The sequence below is a fragment of the Bufo bufo genome, chromosome 2, assembly GCF_905171765.1.
Source record: "Bufo bufo chromosome 2, aBufBuf1.1, whole genome shotgun sequence".
NCBI lineage: Eukaryota > Metazoa > Chordata > Amphibia > Anura > Bufonidae > Bufo > Bufo bufo.
This window is the reverse complement of record NC_053390.1, coordinates 440,255,331-440,276,047: the sequence shown is the minus strand read 5'-3', so window position 1 is coordinate 440,276,047 and position 20,717 is coordinate 440,255,331. Positions and strand designations below refer to the sequence as shown.

At 45.3% G+C, this 20,717-nt stretch overlaps 1 protein-coding gene across 1 annotated transcript in view; it reads left to right on the top strand.

Moving 5' to 3' along the window:
* The window catches only part of NR2F6 (nuclear receptor subfamily 2 group F member 6), a 64,770-nt gene that overhangs the window by 23,346 nt on the left and 20,707 nt on the right, over positions 1-20,717 (top strand). Inside the window, exon 2 of the mRNA XM_040417474.1 lies at positions 12,662-12,756. Within this exon, the coding sequence (XP_040273408.1) occupies positions 12,662-12,756 (95 nt within the window). The remainder of the gene's footprint in view (positions 1-12,661; positions 12,757-20,717) is intronic.

Here is a 20,717-nt window from a genome sequence, read left to right as displayed (position 1 = left end):
ACGGATCCGTTTGACGTTGACACAATATGGTGCCATTTCAAACGGATCCGTCCCCATTGACTTTCAATGTAAAGTCCGGAGTCCCTTTTATACCATCAGATCGGAGTTTTCTCCAATCCGATGGTATATTTTAACTTGAAGCGTCCCCATCACCATGGGAACGCCTCTATGTTAGAATATACTGTCGGATATGAGTTAGATCGTGAAACCTCATTTCCGACAGTATATTCTAACACAGAGGCGTTCCCATGGTGATGGGGACGCTTCTAGTTAGAATATACTACAAACTGTGTACAAACTGTGTACATGACTGCCCCCTGCTGCCTAGCAGCATCCGATCTCTTACAGGGGGCCGTGATCAGCACAATTAACCCCTCAGGTGCCGCACCTGAAGGGGTTAATTGTACTATCATATCCCCCTGTAAGAGATCAGGGCTGCCAGGCAGCAGGGGGCAGACCCCCCCCCCCCCCCCCCCAGTTTGAATATCATTGGTGGCCAGTGCGCCCCCCCCCCCCCTTCCTCCCTCTATTGTAATAATTCGTTGGTGGCACAGTGTGCCCCCCCCTTCCTCCCTCTATTGTAATAATTCGTTGGTGGCACAGTGTGCCCCCCCCCTTCCTCCCTCTATTGTAATAATTCGTTGGTGGCACAGTGTGCGCCCCCCCCCCCCCTTCCTCCCTCTATTGTAATAAATCGTTGGTGGCAATTATTGGCCCCCCTCCCTCTATAGCATTAACAACATTGGTGGCCAGTGTGCGGCCTCCCATCTTGCGCCCCCCCCCCCCCCGATCATTGGTGGCAGCGGGTTACTAGCAATAGTACAAGATTCATACTTACCTGGGAGCTGTGATGTTCGTGTCCGGTCGGGAGCTCCTCCTACTGGTAAGTGACGGTTCATTTAGCAATGCGCCGCACAGACCTGTCACTGTCACTTACCAGTAGGTGGAGCTCCCGGCCGGACAAGAACATCGCAGCAGCAGGTAAGTATGACTCTTCAACTATTGTACTATTGCTAAGTAACCATGGCAACGAGGACTGTAGTAGCGTCCTGGTTGCCATGGTTACCGATCGGAGCCCCAGCGATTAAACTGGGACTCCGATCGGAACTCCGCTGCCACCAATGATGGGGGGGGGGGGGGGAGATGGGAGGCCGCACACTGGCCACCAACGTTGTTAATGCTATAGAGGGGGGGGGGGGGAAGCAATGGGGGGCGCACACTGTGCCACCAACGATTTATTACAATAGAGGGAGGAAGGGGGGGGGGGGGCGCACACTGTGCCACCAACGATTTATTACAATAGAGGGAGGAAGGGGGGGGGGGCGCACACTGTGCCACCAACGAATTATTACAATAGAGGGAGGAAGGGGGGGGCACACTGTGCCACCAACGAATTATTACAATAGAGGGAGGGGGGGGGCCGCACTGGCCACCAATGATATTCAAACTGGGGAGGGGGGGGAGGGTCTGCCCCCTGCTGCCTGGCAGCCCTGATCTCTTACAGGGGGATATGATAGTACAATTAACCCTTTCAGGTGCCGCACCTGAAGGGGTTAATTGTGCTGATCACGGCCCCCTGTAAGAGATCGGGTGCTGCCAGGCAGCAGGGGGCAGTCTTGTACACAGTTTGTAGTGTATTCTAACTAGAAGCGTCCCCATCACCATGGGAACGCTTCTGTGTTAGAATATACTGTCGGTTCAGAGTTTTCACGAAGTGAAAACTCAGCTTTGAAAAAGCTTTATGCAGACGGATCTTCGGATCCGTCTGTATAAAAACTAAACTACGGCCACGGATCACGGACACGGATGCCAATCTTGTGTGCATCCGTGTTCTTTCACGGACCCATTGACTTGAATGGGTCCGTGAACCGTTGGCCGTGAAAAAAATAGGACAGGTCATATTTTTTTCACGGCCAGGAAACACGGCTCACGGATGCGGCTGCCAAACGGTGCATTTTCCGTTGTTTCCACGGACCCATTGAAAGTCAATGGGTCCGCGAAAAAAAACGGAAAACGGCACAACGGCCACGGATGCACACAACGGTCGTGTGCATGAGGCCTAAGGCTTATTGCACACGACCGTTGTGTGCACCCGTGGCCGTTGTGCCGTTTTCCGTTTTTTTTCGCGGACCCATTGACTTTCAATGGGTCCGTGGAAAAATCGGAAAATGCACCGTTTTGCAGCCGCATCCGTGATCCGTGTTTCCTGGCCGTGAAAAAAATATGACCTGTCCTATTTTTTTCACGGCCAACGGTTCACGGACCCATTCAAGTCAATGGGTCCGTGAAAGAACACGGATGCACACAAGATTGGCATCCGTGTCCGTGATCCGTGGCCGTAGTTTAGTTTTTATACAGACGGATCCGAAGATCCGTCTGCATAAAAGCTTTTTCAAAGCTGAGTTTTCACTTCGTGAAAACTCAGAACCGACAGTATATTCTAACACAGAAGCGTTCCCATGGTGATGGGGACGCTTTTAGTTAGAATACACTACAAACTGTGTACAAGACTGCCCCCTGCTGCCTGGCAGCACCCGATCTCTTACAGGGGGCCGTGATCAGCACAATTAACCCCTTCAGGTGCGGCACCTGAAAGGGTTAATTGTACTATCATATCCCCCTGTAAGAGATCAGGGCTGCCAGGCAGCAGGGGGCAGACCCTCCCCCCCCCCCCCCCAGTTTGAATATCATTGGGGGCCAGTGCGGCCCCCCCCCCCCCTCCCTCTATTGTAATAATTCGTTGGTGGCACAGTGTGCGCCCCCCCCCCCCTTCCTCCCTCTATTGTAATAAATCGTTGGTGGCACAGTGTGCGCCCCCCATTGCCCCCCCCCCCCCTCTATAGCATTAACAACGTTGGTGGCCAGTGTGCAGCCTCCCATCTCCCCCCCCCCCCTCCCCCCCATCATCATTGGTGGCAGCGGAGTTCCGATCGGAGTCCCAGTTTATTCGCTGGGCCTCCGATCGGTAACCATGGCAACCAGGACGCTACTACAGTCCTCGTTGCCATGGTTACTTAGCAATAGTACAATAGTAGAAGATTAATACTTACCTGCTGCTGCGATGTTCGTGTCCGGCCGGGAGCTCCACCTACTGGTAAGTGACAGTGACAGGTCTGTGCGGCGCATTGCTAAATGAACCGTCACTTACCAGTAGGAGGAGCTCCCGGCCGAACACGAACATCACAGCTCCCAGGTAAGTATGAATCTTGTACTATTGCTAGTAACCCGCTGCCACCAATGATCGGGGGGGGGGGGGGGGGGGCGCAAGATGGGAGGCCGCACACTGGCCACCAATGTTGAAAATGCTATAGAGGGAGGGGGGCCAATGATTGCCACCAACGATTTATTACAATAGAGGGAGGAAGGGGGGGGGGGGGGCGCACACTGTGCCACCAACGAATTATTACAATAGAGGGAGGAAGGGGGGGGAGGAAGGGGGGGGAGGCGGGGGGGGGGGGGCACACTGTGCCACCAACGAATTATTACAATAGAGGGAGGAAGGGGGGGGGAGGCGGGGGGGGGCACACTGTGCCACCAACGAATTATTACAATAGAGGGAGGAAGGGGGGGCGCACACTGTGCCACCAACGATTTATTACAATGGAGGAAGGGGGGGGGGGGGCCGCACTGGCCACCAATGATATTCAAACTGGGGAGGGGGGGGGGGGGGGGTCTGCCCCCTGCTGCCTGGCAGCCCTGATCTCTTACAGGGGGATATGATAGTACAATTAACCCCTTCAGGTGCGGCACCTGAGGGGTTAATTGTGCTGATCACGGCCCCCTGTAAGAGATCGGATGCTGCTAGGCAGCAGGGGGCAGTCATGTACACAGTTTGTAGTATATTCTAACTAGAAGCGTCCCCATCACCATGGGAACGCCTCTGTGTTAGAATATACTGTCGGAAATGAGGTTTCACCATCTAACTCATATCCGACAGTATATTCTAACATAGAGGCGTTCCCATGGTGATGGGGACGCTTCAAGTTAAAATATACCATCGGATTGGAGAAAACTCCGATCTGATGGTATAAAAGGGACTCCGGACTTTACATTGAAAGTCAATGGGGACGGATCCGTTTGAAATGGCACCATATTGTGTCAACGTCAAACGGATCCGTCCCCATTGACTTGCATTGTAATTCAGGACGGATCCGTTTGGCTCCGCACGGCCAGGCGGACACCAAAATGACTTTTTTTTCATGTCCGTGGATCCGCCAAAAATCAAGGAAGACCCACGGACGAAAAAACGGTCACGGATCACGGACCTACGGACCCTGTTTTTGCGGACCGTGAAAAAAAACGTTCGTGTGCATGAGGCCTAACACAGCTTCACCTCTGTTATGTTGGTGGGTTTCCTCCCATAAACTGCTCACTTCAGGTCCTTCCACAACATTTCTATTGGATTAAGTTCAACACGTTGACTTGGCCATTGCAAAACTTTTGCAAACTAGTGTAAAGTAGAACTGGCTTAGTTGCCCATAGCAACCAGTCAGAATCCTCCTTTCATTTTTGACAGCTCCTTTGGAAAATTAAAGGAGGAATTTTATTGGTTGCTATGGACAATTTAGGGTACTTTCACATTAGTGTTAGAATCCGGCAGGCAGTTCCGGCAAGCCGTATAGAAATTGTTTTTTTTTCCGGATCCGTTAGACAGATCGGGTGATAGACTGGATCAGTCTCATCCGGAATCACTGATCCGGTATTGAATTTTTTTCAAAGATCAAAAGTGAAACTAGCTCCTCCTATATCCCGGCGATGTGGTGTTTTCCAGAACACTTGGTACCGGATCCGGCATTAATACATCTCTATGGCAATTAATTGTGCGGTATTGCTGTAGTATTTTGTCCGTTCCAATACTGTAGAAGGGACAGAACAAAAGACATCCTGATTCATACTGAACGTATTGCTTTCTATTCAGAATGCATTAGGACAAAACGGATGCGTTTTTTTTCCGGTATTGATACCCTTTACCGGAAAAGAATAACGTTAGTGTGAAAGTACCCTAAGCCAGTTCTACTTTACATCCCATTTATTCTTCTTTAACCATTCTTTGGTAGAACGACTTGTGTGCTTAGGGTCATTGTCTTTCTGCATGCCCCACATTCTCTTGAGATTCAGATCAGATGTTCATGGTCCCATCAATGATGGAAAGCAGTCCTGGCCCAGATGCCGCAAAATGGGCCCAAACAATACCAAACCACTTGGTTTCATGTTTTTATGTTGCAGTGTTTTCCTTTCTCTAAACATTTTTTGTGAATCCCTTCATTTCTATAGGGCCGCAGTAAATGCAGACAGCACACATAGGTCATCCATGTGCTGTTTGCACTCGTGCTGCAAATTATAGAACGTGTTTTTTTCTTGTCCATTTTGTGGACAAGAATAGGCATTTCTACAACGTGGCCCGTGAAGAGTGTGGGATGCACATGGACTGCAGCCTTATTTTGCAGATTTCAAAACGGATATGGTAGGGATCGACCGATTATCGGTTTGGCCGATATTATCGGCCGATATTGAGGATTTTGAACGTTATCGGCATCTATTTTGCCGATATGCCGATAACATATTGGGAACACAGATCGCGCTGCTCTCAGCGCTCTCTGTGTTCCCTCCACAGCACAGGGGAGAAGGAAGCAGTGTCTCCCTCCCCCTGTGCTGCTGCTGCCGCCAATGAGAGAACATAAGAGGAGGGGAGGGGCTGTGGCCACTGCGCCACCAATGAAGATAAGCCTTTCATTCATTCATATACAGGAGGCGGGAGCTGGCTGCAGAATCACATAGCCGGCTCCCGACCTCTATGAGCGGTAGCTGTGATCTGCGGTAGTTAACTCCTCAGGTGCCGCAGATCGCAGCTACCGCTCATAGAGGTCGGGAGCCGGCTATGTGATTCTGCAGCCAGCTCCCGCCTCCTGTATATGAATGATTGAGAGACTTATCTTCATTGGTGGCGCAGTGCGCCCCGCCCAAGCCCCCCAGTATTAATCATTGGTGGCGCAGTGCGCCCCCCACCCCCACCCCAATCCCAATAGTAAAAACATTGGTGGCGCAGTGCGCCCCCCACCCAGTATTACTCATTGGTGGCAGTGGCCACAGGATCCCCTCTCCCCTGCTCCTCCGATCGGAGCCCCAGCTGTGTAATCCTGGGGTTCCGATCGGTTACCATGGTAGCCAGGACGCTATTGATGCCCTGGCTGCCATGGTAAGCTCCATGCTGCTGTGTGCACAAAGTACACAGCAGCAGGGACAGTGTGAGCTCCTATTCACCCTGATAGAGATCTATCAGGGGGAATAGGACAAGGGTTCTAGTCCCTAAGGGGGTTAAAAGTTAGTAAAAAAAAAAAAAAAACACAAAAATATTAAGTATAAATGAAAAAGATTTAAAAAAAAAAAAAAAAAATACACATTAACAATAAACATATTAATTTTCAGCAGATTTGTGTAGGAAAATTTTTTTTTTCTCAAAAATGAAAATTCCCAGAATATCGGTATAAATTATCGGCTATCGGCCTGAAAGTTCACAAATTATCGGTATCGGCCCTAAAAAATCTATATCGGTCGATCCCTAGGATATGGTCATGTGCAGGATGCCTAAAACTGACAGTACAATACAGCATGTACTATATTGCATTGTAAAAGCAGTCAGATCCCCAAAAGTTGAGGTCCCCTAGTGGGACAAAAATGAAAAGTAAAAAAAGAAAACTGGCATCTTCACATACCCATCAATACACCAACAGGGTGTGGGTATCAAATAAAAGATGCAAGGTGAAGATTCTGGCTACATACACTTTTTTTTGAACCTGCCCACTGATAGCCATGCATCCTGGAATACAAATTGGACGCTGTTGCTGTCTTCAAGTGTTATTTCTTTCAGCATCCCTATGTCAGTCGCTGATAGTTATGCATGGGGGCGTTCTTAAGTTCAGAAAGAGCAGAGGTTTAAAAGATCTGTGTGTAAACGGCCATCTGACCAATTATTGGTCAGAAAATCTGTCAGATAATCTGTTGGTGTAAATGCATCCTTATCCTGCCACTTGAATGGGATATGCAGTTGTAGCCGCAGTGCCGCTGAAAGGGAGATGGTGTGCAGTTAATCTGAAAAGGACAGTGATATTGATATTAAAGGGTTGTCTCACTTCAGCAAATGGCATTTATCATGTAGAGAGAGTTACTACAAGCCACTTGCTATTGTACTGTGATTGTCCTTATTGCTTCCTTTGCTGGCTTCATTCGTTTTTCCATCACATTATACACTGCAATCCAGCAGCGGTGGCCATGCCTGCACAGTATAGGAAATAGGGACAGCCTATGCACGCTACCATGTTCCTGGCCACTAGAGAGGCCTGTGCATTTTCCTATAGTGTGCAGGTACAGCCACCACTGCTGGATTGTAGGGTGGTCATGACTAGTGTTGAGCGAAGCGAGCTTGGGATACTACATCCGAAGTCACTTTGTTAAAAACTTCAGAATAATACTGTATGGAGATTCATCCCTGTACAGTATTAGAATGTATGGGCTCCGATGAGCCTAAGTAAGTTATTCACAAAGTCGCAGGTGACTTTGTTGAATAAGTTCAGTAGTTGATTTTTAAAGTGGAAAGCCACTTTAAAACTTGAAACCGAACTCTGCTTTGGTTCCAACTAGTATCTTTAGGTGTCCATAGCCTTTAAAGAATAAAGTTTACATTTCTTCCCATAGATCAAGATAAACAAAGATATGAAACTTTTTGGAAAAAAGTCTTTCTCCAATTTCCTCCTCTTCTCCTCCCCCACCTCCTGTACTGATCTCTCTGAATTCACTGATAAAGTCCATAGACAGGAGTCTGTACACTGAGGGATCAGTTTACAGTTGCTGCTTATGGACAATTATGCAGAGGGGAGGAGGTGAAAAAGTTATCAGAGAGACAGAAATTCAGCAGTTTCTAATATATCACCCCAGTGCTAGGTTCGCAGCTACACTTCTCCCTACTGATGTGTAATGTCCTCCATGCTTCTGCTTATGTACTCAGCTGAAATGGCAGTTTAATCTGTGTTGTAAATAGGTAAGTGTGGTGTTATAAAGCGGCACTATTCTCCTTTGTGAGGAGCAGCATTATTCCTCTTGACCTTTGCAGTGTTTGTTTAAAATACAACCCTGCCCTTTTTCCTTCTCCTGCTCTATTTACCTTTACCTATGTGGAAGAATGGATTAACCCTGTCAGGGACGCTGATGCTGACAATCAACAGGTCCATAAGGTGTGAAGAGAAAGGGGGGGGGGTGGTAGAACTTTTAATCTTTATATTGTTATACACTTTTTCTATTGTACTAAGATGAAAAAATATTAGTATATTAGTGATTGTCGATGTGTACATCATGCAAAAGTAAAGGAAAAAAAAATCATAAAATGGAAATAAAGGACATATCTGATTAGATATCCTGCTTTTGGTTACATCCATACACAGCAGATAGACTGTGGATTTTCCGCAATGGATTTCCGTGCTCAAAATGCACACCATGTCACCAGAGATGTCAATGTATGTTACGAATATCCACTGCAGAGTTCACCCTTTTGCTGAGGGTAAAGTTTGTGGCAAATCCACAGCAAAATCTGCATTTAGTTTGTGTCTGGTTCTGCTGTGTATCTGCAGCAGATTTTAGGTCCCATATGGGCTTACCATTTCTCACAATGCAACCAAATTGCTGATTATGGCCAAGCAGGTCATAGATTCAGCTCAATGTCCCAGTTCTGCTGGAGGATGCACAGCCAGATTTAGTTTAGTGGATAGAAATGAACACCTTCTTCTTCTTCCCCCCCCTTCCCCCCCCCCTTCCCCCCCCATACTAATTGCCAGAGATCACCTTGTAGGCATAAGGAGTCTGTATGCAAATTAGCTTGTGCATCTGGTGCCACTATTTGGAAGGTTGCTATCCTATAACTCAATGTTCAACCTTTTAAACAGGCCTTGATACATACATTTATGAGGTACTTGATTGGCTGTAATGCTAAGTTATGTCTCAAAGCCTGTTTAAGGCCACCTGCACACAGGATCAGATCATCCCTGCTCTGAAATCTACCTACCTTTTTTGGCCACCTAAAATAATTGCTCTATAGCCAACTTTGCAATCCTCCCCCTGTTTTCTCAGAGGGTAGCATGTAGCCTTCAACTATCCAGTAGCTTCCTTTTACACTGTGTTCTTCATTTATTATAAAGTCTTGACCTTTTACTGTCTAAAGTCTGCTTTATTTTAGTATTTCTTTTGATCTATTGAGGGAACTTCACTTATACTTTTGCCGACTGTACGGGCACTGATTGAGGCCTCTTTCACACGGGCGTGTGTGCCCCAATAGATGTGAGCCGCAATGCACGGTCACAGTCCATGGGGCAGCCGCAGCGGATCACGGACCCATTCACTTGAATGAGTCCGCGATCCGGCCGTTCCGCAAAAAGATAGGATATGTTCTATCTTTTTGCGGAACGGAAGTAAAGGACGAAACCACACGGAAGCACTCCGTAGTGCTTCCATAGGGTTCCGTTCCGCATCTCCGGATTTGCGGACCTATTGAAGTGAATGGGTCCGCATCCGTGATGCAGAATGCCCACGGAACGGCGCCCGTGTATATGCGGTCCGCAATACGGCAACGGGGCGCACACTCCCGTGGGAAAGAGGCCTGAGAATGAGGACGTTTGGCTGTCCCTGCCGACAACTAAGGCTATTTTCACATCTGCATTCTCCTATCATTTCTTCTGTTACATACAGGACGGATTCGGCACATAACGGAGCCTACGGACCCCATAGACTATAATAGAATTTGTTAGGTTTCCGTTCAGGGGAAGGTTTTTGTAGCGGAGACAAAAGTTGTGCATGCAGGACTTTTGTCTCCGCTACAAAATCGATCCCCTGAACGGAAACCTAATGAATTCCATTATAGCCTATGGTCTTAGAGCATGGCGCTATAAAGTTTTCATTGCTATTGGTATTGTCTGGACAGTCATGGTAAACACGTGAAGTTGTCTGTGTTGTCGATAGAACTCATTCAGTAAGCACTATCCGTGTATATTGGGGTAGACCTTCTATGTTTAGAGACCATGAAAGACTCACCTGACACTAGGTTCTTGACTTCCTGTGGCTTGTTCAAAATGGCAAATAGTTGACTGTATTTGGCCAATCATTCCATACACGTATAGATTTGGCCAAAAGTTTCCAACCAGGCAGATCACGTTTTCACCAGGCAGAAGTCTGCAGTTGGCCATGGCAATCTGCAGTTGGCCATGGCACAAGACTTCATTTTTCAAATGATAGGCAGACCAATTAAACAAAATTGAGCCCCACTTTTATCTCAGGCATATGGGTAGTTTTAGACTCCTACTCTATCAGTAACTTGGTATTGTTGTAAATAGGCATCTTTTGAAAAATATGGACAAATTAATTTTTGGGTAATATAATATTACACATTGTATTATAAAATTGGTATGTATTGATATCTATCCTATGTTTCGAATTGCTGCCATGATATACACTGCTCAAAAAAATAAAGGGAACACTTAAACAACACAATGTAACTCCAAGTCAATCACACTTCTGTGAAATCAAACTGTCCACTTTGATTGTCACTCAGTGTTGCTTCCTATTTCACATGCTGTTGTGCAAATGGGATAGACAACAGGTGGAAATTATAGGCAATTAGTAAGACACCCCCCCAATAAAGGAGTGGTTCTGCAGGTGGTGACCACAGACCACTTCTCAGTTCCTATGCTTCCTGGCTGATGTTTTGGTCACTTTTGAATGCTGGCGGTGCTTTCACTCTAGTGGTAGCATGAGACGGAGTCTACAACCCACACAAGTGGCTCAGGTAGTGCAGCTTATCCAGGATGGCACATCAATGCGAGCTGGGGCAAGAAGGTTTGTTGTGTCTGTCAGCGTAGTGTCCAGAGCATGGAGGTGCTACCAGGAGACAGGCCAGTACATCAGGAGACGTGTAGGAGGGCAACAACCCAGCAGCAGGACCGCTACCTCCGCCTTTGTGCAAGGAGGAACAGGAGGAGCACTGCCAGAGCCCTGCAAAATGACCTCCAGTAGGCCACAAATGTGCATGTGTCTGCTCAAACTGTCAGAAACAGACTCCATGAGGGTGATATGAGGGCCCGACGTCCACAGGTGGGGGTTGTGCTTACAGCCCAACACCGTGCAGGACGTTTGGCATTTGCCAGAGAACACCAAGATTGGCAAATTCGCCACTGGCGCCCTGTGCTCATCACAGATGAAAGCAGGTTCACACTGAGCACATGTGACAGACGTGACAGTCTTGAGACGCCGTGGAGAACGTTCTGCTGCCTGCAACATCCTCCAGCATGACCGGTTTGGCATTGGGTCAGTAATGGTGTGGGGTGGCATTTCTTTGGAGGGCCGCACAGCCCTTCATGTGCTCGCCAGAGGTAGCCTGACTGCCATTAGGTACCGAGATGAGATCCTCAGACCCCTTGTGAGACCATATGCTGGTGCGGTTGGCCCTGGGTTCCTCCTAATGCAAGACAATGCTAGACCTCATGTGGCTGGAGTGTGTCAGCAGTTCCTGCAAGACAAAAGGCATTGATGCTATGGACTGGCCCGCCCGTTCCCCAGACCTGAATCCAATTGAGCACATCTGGGACATCATGTCTCGCTCTATCCACCAACGTCATGTTGCACCACAGACTGTCCAGGAGTTGGCAGATGCTTTAGTCCAGGTCTGGGAGGAGATCCCTCAGGAGACCGTCCGCCACCTCATCAGGAGCATGCACAGGCGTTGTAGGGAGGTCATACAGGCACGTGGAGGCCACACACACTACTGAGCCTCATTTTGACTTGTTTTAAGGACATTACATCAAAGTTGGATCAGCCTGTAGTGTGTTTTTCCACTTTAATTTTGAGTGTGACTCCAAATCCAGACCTCCATGGGTTGAAAAATTTGATTTCCATTTTTTTATTTTTGTGTGATTTTGTTGTCAGCACATTCAACTATGTCAAGAACAAAGTATTTCAGAAGAATATTTAATTAATTCATATCTAGGATGTGTTATTTTTGTGTTCCTTTTTATTTTTTTGAGCAGTGTATATACAGTGAATAACTTGCCGTATTGTACATTTAACCAGCTGTTAGGTCTTATTCAGAGCAGCTGTTGGAACTGTGTGACCATGTCCTTATTCTGGATATAACATGATGATTCTTCCATGGTTCTACTTTAGAGGACTATATGGTGCTGTAGGTTTTGTCCAGTAGAATCGCCGGGTGTCCATGTGTTAGATCTGGAGTATGGGTAGTGAAATACAGCTGCAATCTGCCTGAATGAGGCCCCAGTATGTTATTGTAGAAATAACACTTCAAGTGGTTATTGAGTTCTTTTGAACGCAGAGGGCTTTGTGTGGGCATGCTCCTGTGCACAGATGCTGGGCATGTCTGACCCAGTGTGAAATGGGAAGATTTTTATGCAAGCATCACCTATGAAATTTTAATAAGCCACAAAGTAATTTATTTATCACTCGACAGCTATGAAAAATGTGTGCATGGCTGTATTTTCCTCCCATGGCTTGGCTTGATTGCATGGAACCTACTATGGTTTTGTACCTCTGTGTTATATTTTGGACAACATAGGTCATAGTAAACTAAATTGTTCCCTTCATTTACCTTTCTTTTTATATAAATTTGTAGGTCAAATCGTGACTGTCAAATAGACCAACATCACCGTAACCAGTGCCAGTACTGCCGACTTAAGAAATGCTTCCGTGTGGGCATGAGGAAAGAAGGTACTGTATCTGCAGCCTTTGTGTGTGTGTGTGTATTTTATATATCTTTCTATATAGATATATATAGACACCAATTCAAAAGAAGTTTGGGCGCTATGTAAAACAGTGGAAATCTCATAGACCCACATTTTATTTACAATAGAACATGAAACACATCAGATGTTGACAGTGAGACCTTTTAACATTTCATGAAATTTTTTTTGTCGTTTACAACTTGATGGCAGCAGCACATCTCAGAAAAAGCTAGGACTGACCAGAAAAGGCTGGAATAGTAAGTGGTACTAAAAAGCAGCTGGAGGAGCAATTTGCAACTAAACATCCTTTTACACAGACTGATTGGCAAATTATCAGAGATGAGCGTTTGTATATATGCTCATTCCCAATAATCTGCCTGTGTAAAAGGTACCAGTCACCTGATAAATGAGAGAATGCTCGTTTATTGGGTGACTGTGTTCTGCCGGCACCAAAATCCATTGTTCCTATGCAGAAGATCGTACTGTCCCCATGTAAATGCAGCCCTCCTCTCCGCTGATGATCTGCCAGTTATCGGGAGCAGCTGCTTCGTTCCCGATAATCTGCCAGTTCATCTGTGTAAAAGGAAGCTTAGTCACATGATTGGGTATGAAAAGAGCATGCTAGAGAGGAAAACTGTCAGAAGCAAAGATGGCAGAGATTCCCCAATCTGTGAAAAACTGTCTGTTCCTCAATGTAAAATTGTGAAGACTTTGAATATCCCACCATCTCGAGTACGTATCTTCAACACATTCAGAGAATCTGGAGGAATCCATGTGCACAAAGGACAAGGCCAATGGTCATTATTAGGCCTAGTTCACACGAACGTATGGCTTTTATAGTTTTTTGCTGTCCGTTTTTCACGGATCCTTTCCGTTTTTTGTTTCCGTTCCGTTTTTCCGTATGGCATATACAGTATACAGTAATTACATAGAAAAAATTGGGCTGGGCATAACATTTTCAATAGATGGTTCAGCAAAAACGAAACAGATACGGAAGACATACGGATGCATTTCCGTATGTGTTCCGTTTTTTTTGCGGACCCATTGACTTTAATGGAGCCACGGAACGTGATTTGCGGCCAAATATAGGACATGTTCTATCTTTGAACGGAAAAACGGTAACAGAATGCATACGGAACACATTCCGTTTTTTTGGCGGAACCATTGAAATTAATGGTTCCGTATACGGAACACAAAAAAAGTCCCGTACACTCGCAAAGAAAAACGTTTGTGTGAACTAGGCCTTAGATGCTTGTGATCTATGGGCCCTGAGACAGCACTGCATTAAAACAGGCCTGATTTTGTACTGGAAATCACTGCATGTGGTCAGGAACACTTCCAGAAATTAGTATCCGTGAACACAGTTTGTTGTGCAATCCACAAATGCAAGTTAAAACACTATCATGCAAAGAAGCCATATGTTAAAACAATCACCAAATGCCCCTAGGGCTGAGGCACAATGGAAATCTGTTCTGTGGTCAGATGAATCAAAATTTGAAATCATTTTTAAAAACCACAGAAACTGGTCTGCGAGCTCAAGAGGAGAGGGACCATCCAGCTTATCAAAAGCCTGCATCTCTGATGGTATGGAGTTGTATTACTGCCTGTAGTGTGGACAGTGTACACATCAGGAAAGGCACTATCAATGCTGAACAGTATATAGAGTTTTTAGAACAACATATGCTCCCATTCAGGGAAGGCCTTGTATATTTCAGCAAGACAATGCTAAACCACATACTACATCCATCCCAGCAGTGCATGGCTTCACAGAAGAAGAGTCCAGGAGCTGAAATCGCCTACCTGCCGTCCAGACCTTTCACCAGTAGAAGACATTTGGTGGATCATGCAATGAAAAATCCAGCAAAGAAGACCCAGGACTGCTGAGCAGCAAGAATCCTACAACAGACAAGAATGGGGCAATATTCCTCTCCCAGAACTCCAGCAATTGGTCTCCTCACTTCCCAGATGTTTACAGACTGTTGTGAAAAGAAGAGGGGATGCTACACAATGGCCCAAACCTTTTTGAGCTGCGGTGCTGCCATCAAGTTATAAATTAGTCATTTTTTCCTGAAATGGTAAAATGTCTCCTTTGTAAATCATTATATTGTGTTTTTATGTACATTTATTCACATTTTACACAAAGAAACAACTTTTTGGGAATTGGGGTTGTACATATATTAACACAACATATATTATGAAGAGTGAGCACTATATATATTTCTTATATTTATCTTGCTTTTCAGTTCTCCATTCGATAAAATTAGGATTTTTTTTTTTTCAGTACCCTAGCTTTTTAACCTTTTGTATATATACCCCAGAGGGTAGGTATTTTGTCTTTAGGAAGTACCCACACTTTGCACATGACTTTATTAGGCAGCATAGAGTAGGAGCATAGCTTTTGGGGGTACATTGAGACTAGGGATGTCCCGATACCAGTATCGGTTTTGGGGCCGATACCGGACATTTGCACGAGTACTTGTACTCGTGCAAATGTCGCCGATACCACGGCCGATACCTCATGGCCCTAGATCAGCGGTGGCGGAGGCGTGTCCCATCTTCTTCCGGGCAGCGGCATGTCCCATCTTCTCTTCCGGTCGGCGGTGGCGCTGCTCCCAGCTGATCAGCGTGGGGATGGCAGCGGATATTATACACCTGGGGACGTGCTGGCCTGGCAGCGGCAGGAGGAGGCCGCCTCTGGCTGGGGTTCTGGATATTATCCTCAGGGGACTGCAAGAAGCTGGGCCGGAGGTGGAGAGATGGCAGGAGCTGCCGGAGCCCAGGTACTGCAGTCCATTCTTATGTCTGCCAGCCACATCTGATTCTGAGAAAGCTGTGTGACAGCCAATATGGCCGCCTCTCATAAGCAGAGCCATCCAGAGCAGAAGTGGGAGGAGCTGGCATTGAGAACTTCAGGGAAAGTGGGTGACAACCCCTATGACTGCTGTGATGCTGGCTGCTGTGGTTGTCACCAAGGATCTACCAGACTGGGAGCACTACTCAGTCGCCTTCATTATGCTGGCCATTAAAGGGGTTGTCACAGATTTATGCCGGAAATATGTAATGAAGTAAAGAATATTGGAGAGGTCATGTGGCCAGGTGGGTATGATGCATGAAATTGAGAAGAAATCCAGTTAATTTCTCTCCATTTCATGTTAAAACAGACAAACAGTGAATAATAAAATAAGGTGGTGGTGGGGTGGGGGGCAATGGGCATATAATAGTGATCCCCAACCAGTGTGCCTCCAGCTGTTGCAAAACTACACCTCCCCAGCATGCCCACACAGCCAAAAGCTGTGCGGGCATGCTGGGAGTTGTAGTTTTGCAACAGCTGGAGGCACATTGGTTGGGAAGCACTGTTATATGCCCATTTATTAATTTATTAACCCTTGTACAAAGGAAAAGTAAAGCAGTTGTCCATAGCAACCAAATTCCAGCTTTAATTTTTTTCATTGCTATCAGCAACTGCGCCGCTGTTATAATTGGTATCGGTGAGTAATTAAATAAAAGTATCGGTACTCGTACTCGGTCTTAAAAAAATGGTATCGGGACATCCCTAATTGAGACAGTTTGGTTGATTTAGTGCTTGGCTCAGAAATACTGCTCTATACAACTCGGACATCACACTATCATTATATTGTTGTGCTCCTATTTTACAAACCAGGAATGTTATGCTCTAAACAGTAATAAAGTTGTAGTTATTCCTTATGTTCCCTTCTCATTCCTCAGCAATGGGTATTTGTTGATATGTCAATATCACTTGAGGATCTTTTAGTTGTGTTTTAGATGTTCTTGTTTGGAAGGTGAAAGAGTTGCTAATGTAGATGAACTGGAAGGGGCAGGTGACAACCAGGAATGGCACTTTCTCACATGATCACATGACCTTTTTACAGATAAGGTCATGGCAGTGAGTCACATGTGACTGCAGTTTTGCTGGTAGTGAAGGAACAGCATCTTGATATCCATAAGGCGCCATTGACCTTATGTATGCAAAATGTGACAGCATACTTTTTTTTTTTAATAGTATACTATGCTACATAATATACAAAGGCACTTTGTAAGTTTGACCAGGGGGCGATGTATGCTGTGTCATACATGGAAGACTTCTGCTGGAGTGGAGGCATACTTAATGTGAGCAAAGCCTGACCATAGTTTTTTTGGGGAGGGGTGTTTTGAAGGTGCGACCAGTTTAATACAAGGCGCACAGACCTTTTAAGAAATTTGTTGCATCTTCTGGTGTCTGTGCGCCAGTTTTCTGGTGCACATGTTGGTAAAATGAGTTGGGCCTCCAGCAGCCCGCTTCCTACTGCTCACACCCTGGACATTTTTTGGGAAAAAACAAAAACATTTAAAATTTTGCTCCATTTTGACACCAGAAGAACTGGTGTAGAACGTTAGTACACGACCCACATGGTCTCTGTTCTCATTCTGACTTTTCCCAGTTTTGCCCTGCACCAGTCACGGTCTTCCAGCATCACAGCTATCTGTCCATGCTGCTCTCATTAACCCAAGCCTCTGTTTCTTTCATTAGGCCCTTCTTTTGATGAGCTTTAACGCTCTGTGCCCTTTTCTTTGCTTGAGTGAATCCTAAGCGGCAGTTCAGGCATCAGAAAGCAAATAAAAGCTCTTTCTTATCCCCTCGCCACCCTCATTCCTCTGCCACTTCCTCACTTCAGCACATTCCTCACAGGGCTCAGCAAACATGGAGTGAACCAAGCGCTGAGCTGTAGGGGGGGGGGGGGGGGGGGATACTCATGACCTGAATGGACAGAAGAGAGCATTCTGTGTAAAGATTGCAGACTATATCCCTGTACCTTCTTCCTATAATATATTTGCATGCCGGGAGTTGCAGCAATATTAATAATAGTAGGGGAGTATATATGGTACGTTTATATTTTATAGTGTGTGTGTGTGTGTTTTCTATTTTTATTATGAATACAGGTAGATCATAGTGATCGCTAGGCAGTTTTTTTTGGGGGGGGGGGGGGGGGGGGGGGGGGTTGTGAGAGAAGATGGGGTCTCCACATTTCTATTCAGAGATGGTGCATGTCTGCTGGCAGCATGGTGGTGCACACTGTAGAATTGCTGGAGGCTGATATTGTGCATCTGTGCAGGGAGAGAAAGGTCACTGCTGCTTTTATCAGCCCAGAGGAGTGTAGAAAGGGGTCAGGGCTGCTTGTGTACAGAGAGGAGGGGGAGGCAGGCACTGCCTGTGTGCACACAGGGGAGTGGTCAGCCTGGAATGGAAAAAACCTCAGCACTGTTTGCATGTGTTTATACAAGAGGTCTGAAGCCCTATTGAGTGGGGCTCATTGTATCTATTCAGGGATGAAGTCCATAACTGTATTGAGACTGTTAGCTTTCAAACTGCACATAATATGGTGGGAAAAAACGACTTCTGTAACGATGGGAAGGGATGGGAGTTGTTTGCATCTGCCCAGAGACAAGGAGGTGGAAGGTCATCTCCAAGAACATTAGATTAGAGGGGGTGTAGGCCACAGCTGCTCTCACAATGCCTGTTGCCTGGCCCCTGAAAGTATATATGAAATACGTATTATGCATATTGTCCTAAACCAGGGGTTACTAGTGGTATAGTTTAGCTGTGTTCCACAAATGGAGTGAATAAAGGTAAAAAGAATGTTTCCGAATTTAATGTTGGGTGAAGATTCAGAAAGGATGTGCTGAAATTATAGCGATAACACTTTTAATGGTTTATTTTCTGGTTCTGGCAGCTTAAAAGAATGTTTGTTTGTTTTTGTGTGTGTGTGTATGTATATGTATGTATGTATATATATATATATATATGTGTGTGTATATATATATATATATATATATATATATATATATATATATTTATTTAAAAGGTTAAACTTTATTTCAATTCAGGTTCACTTTGTACGAACCCCAACCACGCAAGTGCGGTGACCTCCAGCTACATACCTGATACCAGACCTATACCACCCTGGCTCCTTAAGGGTTAAGTTCGATTGACCATAGAGTTACTCCTTTTCCGTTTTTTTATGAGAATTTAAATAAAGTTTAACCTTTTAATACATATATATATATATATATATATATATATATATATTTTTTGTATTCGGGTCGGCTCAAGATAAGTACACCTACCTACCTACAATGCTAAGCAGTAGGGGTATGCCGAGACTGCTGTACAGAGGGTAGGCTAAAGGGGCCAAAAATAAGAAACATAGCTCAGGGCCATAGTGTTATTAACAAAATTAGGGCTCTTTCACACTTGCGTTGTCCGGATCCGTCGTGCACTCCATTTGCCGGAGGTGCCCGCTGGATCCGTAACAACGCAAGTGAACTGAAAGCATTTGAAGACGGATCCGTCTTCAAAATGCGTTCAGTGTTACTATGGCACCCAGCACGCTATTAACCACCTCAGCCCCCAGTGCTTAAACACCCTGAAAGACCAGGCCACTTTTTACACTTCTGACCTACACTACTTTCACCATTTATTGCTCGGTCATGCAACTTACCACCCAAATGAATTTTACCTCCTTTTCTTCTCACTAATAGAGCTTTCATTTGGTGGTATTTCATTGCTGCTGACATTTTTACTTTTTTTGTTATTAATCGAAATTTAACGATTTTTTTTGCAAAAAAAATGACATTTTTCACTTTCAGTTGTAAAATATTGCAAAAAAAACGACATCCATATATAAATTTTGCTCTAAATTTATTGTTCTACATGTCTTTGATAAAAAAAAAATGTTTGGGTAAAAAAAAAATGGTTTGGGTAAAAGTTATAGCGTTTACAAACTATGGTACAAAAATGTGAATTTCCGCTTTTTGAAGCAGCTCTGACTTTCTGAGCACCTGTCATGTTTCCTGAGGTTCTACAATGCCCAGACAGTACAAACACCCCACAAATGACCCCATTTCGGAAAGTACACACCCTAAGGTATTCGCTGATGGGCATAGTGAGTTCATAGAACTTTTTTTATTTTTTGTCACAAGTTAGCGGAAAATGATGATTTTTTTTTTTTTTTTTTTTTCCTTACAAAGTCTCATATTCCACTAACTTGTGACAAAAAATAAAAACTTCTATGAACTCACTATGCCCATCACGAAATACCTTGGGGTCTCTTCTTTCCAAAATGGGGTCACTTGTGGGGTGGTTATACTGCCCTGGCATTCTAGGGGCCCAAATGTGTGGTAAGGAGTTTGAAATCAAATTCTGTAAAAAATGACGAGTGAAATCCAAAAGGTGCTCTTTGGAATATGGGCCCCTTTGCCCACCTAGGCTGCAAAAAAGTGTCACACATCTGGTATCTCCGTACTCAGGAGAAGTTGGGGAATGTGTTTTGGGGTGTCATTTTATATATACCCATGCTGGGTGAGAGAAATATCTTGGTCAAATGCCAACTTTGTATAAAAAAATGGGAAAAGTTGTCTTTTGCCAAGATATTTCTCTCACCCAGCATGGGTATATGTAAAATGACACCCCAAAACACATTCCCCAACTTCTCCTGAGTACGGAGATACCAGATGTGTGACACTTTTTTGCAGCCTAGGTGGGCAAAGGGGCCCATATTCCAAAGAGCACCTTTCGGATTTCACAGGTCATTTTTTACAGAATTTGATTTCAAACTCCTTACCACACATTTGGGCCCCTAGAATGCCAGGGCAGTATAACTACCCCACAAGTGACCCCATTTTGGAAAGAAGACACCCCAAGGTATTCCGTGAGGGGCATGGCAAGTTCCTAGAATTTTTTATTTTTTGTCACAAGTTAGTGGAAAATTATGATTTTTATTTTTTTATTTTTTTTCATACAAAGTCTCATATTCCACTAACTTGTGACAAAAAATAAAAACTTCCATGAACTCACTATGCCCATCAGCGAATACCTTGGGGTCTCTTCTTTCCAAAATGGGGTCACTTGTGGGGTAGTTATACTGCTCTGGCATTCTAGGGGCCCAAATG